General features: G+C 65.5%; 1 protein-coding gene across 1 annotated transcript in view; it reads right to left on the bottom strand.

Moving 5' to 3' along the window:
* Positions 1–300: 300 nt before the first annotated feature.
* The window catches only part of AURANDRAFT_68433 (hypothetical protein), a gene marked incomplete at both ends in the record, with an annotated part of 3,837 nt that continues 2,143 nt past the window's right edge, over positions 301–1,994 (bottom strand). The window contains 2 exons of the mRNA XM_009044119.1: positions 301–1,164; positions 1,477–1,489. Coding sequence (XP_009042367.1) covers positions 301–1,164; positions 1,477–1,489 — 877 coding nt within the window. The remainder of the gene's footprint in view (positions 1,165–1,476; positions 1,490–1,994) is intronic.

Raw genomic sequence — 1,994 nt, 5'->3', positions numbered from 1 at the left:
CGCCATCCTCAAAGCGCGAGGGAGCGGTTTGGACGACCGGCGCCGACGCGCTCCAGGCCGCGGGCGCACTGGACGATGTTCGGCGCCTCGAGGATGCGTTTGATCTCGACGTGCCTCGTCTCGAGAGGCCGTCGACGCCGCCGCCGTCGGACCCGTCCGCGGACTCGTCCGCGACGGCCTTGGGCCGCATGCTTGCTAGCAGACCCAGTCCCCTCGCCCACTATAACATGACTAAGACCCCTCCTTGCGCTCCTCGATTTCGAGCTCCTCGAGCGCGCCGCGCATGGCCGCGTAACATGACTAAGACCCCTCCCCGCGCTCCTCGATTTCGAGCTCCTCGAGCGCGCCGCGCATCGCGGCGTAGTACGGGTCGTCGACGCCGCCGTTTTTGATCCTGAACTCGTCAAGAATTTGCAAAAGGCCGGCCGCGCCGGTGAGTAGCTCCGGAGCCGGCGGCGGCTCCGCGGCGGGCTCGTCGGGCTCCGGCGGCGCCTGGTGCGCTCGGTCGTTCGCGAAGTGTTCCGTCGAAGCCGTCGCCGCCGCCGCGAAAAGGGCCCCGAACCCGCTCTTCAGCCGGGCGCCGCCGTCGGTTTCCTTGAGGTGCGCCGCGACGGCCGTGAGAAGCATCTTCGCCGTCAAAGTGCCGTCTTTCGCGGCGGCCAAGAGCGCCGCGTCGCTCGCCATGACGGCCGTGATGGCGCTCGTGACGATCTCACCCGACAGCGGCGACGAATTCGCGGCGCGCGAGTCGCCGGGATCTGGCGGCGGGTGGTGCGCTCGGTAGTCCGCGGCCGCCATCAAGCTCGTCACCAAAGCCGCGAACAGGGCCTCGTACTCGCTCTCCAGCCGGGCGCCGCCGTCGGCTTCCTTGAGGTGCGCCGCGACGGCCATGCGCACCATCTCCGCCGTCAAAGTACCGTCTTTCGCGGCGGCCCTGAGCGACGCGTCGCTCTCCATGACGGCCTTCATGGCGTTCGCGACGATCTCCATCGACAGCGGCGGCGGCTTCGCGGCGCGCGAGTCGCCGGCGACCTTCTGCGCGCACTGCGCGCGCCACAGATCCATCTCCTTCTCATAGCGCACCTTGTCCTCGTCGGCCAGCGCCTGATACTTTCGCTCCGCTTCCGGCGTCAACTTGTCCCATAGCTTGGCGCATTCTTGAGCCTGCGGGGAAATCGGAGGCTCGGCGCGCGAACAAAAGGCTTCGATCCTGTGACGCCGTGGGCGCGCGATCTCGGGGTGAGACATGCCCTTCTTTGCCAGCGCCGGGCGCTTCTCGTCGGCGAAATAGATGAACGAGCCCTTCTTCCCCTTGGGCTTGGCGGGAAGCTCTTCGGAAGCGCCGCGAGGCGTATTGGGCTTCGCGGCGCGCTCATCGGCGCTACGCGCCCGCCGGAGGAAGATGACATGACATACGCGGCGGCCGCGGAGCGGTTCAATAACTTCGAGGAATTTCGCGGAAGCGTCGACGCGTACCCAGTAGCGCCGACTGGATTGGGCGCATTCGTCGAGAAATGTCGCGTCCATGGGAGACGTGGGGCTGTATTTCGACAACGCAAAAAAATCCAGGTCCTTGCGCGACGGCTTCGAGTTCAGCAGCTGACGCGCAGCGGCTTTCGATCTTTCCGACGTGAGATTACAATATTCCTTCGAAAGACTCAGCACGCAGTCGTAGCAATCGATTTTGGCCGGCGGCACGCCCTCATTCAGATCGACGGCACCAACCGGCACAAAATCGTCCCCGTCGGCCGCGTACATAAAAACTACGGCCGAGTCTGCCCCATGAACTCGCGGGCGCAGGACCAGTCTCGACGAACGCGTGACGACGTCGTCGAGCGTGACGGCTGTGCCCTCAAAATCAACGTCGAACTCGCCAATCGGTGCCAGAGAATAGACGAAACGGTCAACATCGTCAATCCCCGCTACACAATTTCTCACGGTCTCGCCCGCCGGCCGATCAACCTCGGTCATGGCGGCGCCCTCGTCCGACGGTC

Source organism: Aureococcus anophagefferens (assembly GCF_000186865.1).
Source record: "Aureococcus anophagefferens unplaced genomic scaffold AURANscaffold_141, whole genome shotgun sequence".
In the NCBI taxonomy this organism is placed as follows: domain Eukaryota; class Pelagophyceae; order Pelagomonadales; family Pelagomonadaceae; genus Aureococcus; species Aureococcus anophagefferens.
The sequence above is the reverse complement of the archived record's forward strand: the minus strand, read 5'-3'. Positions and strand labels throughout refer to the sequence as shown.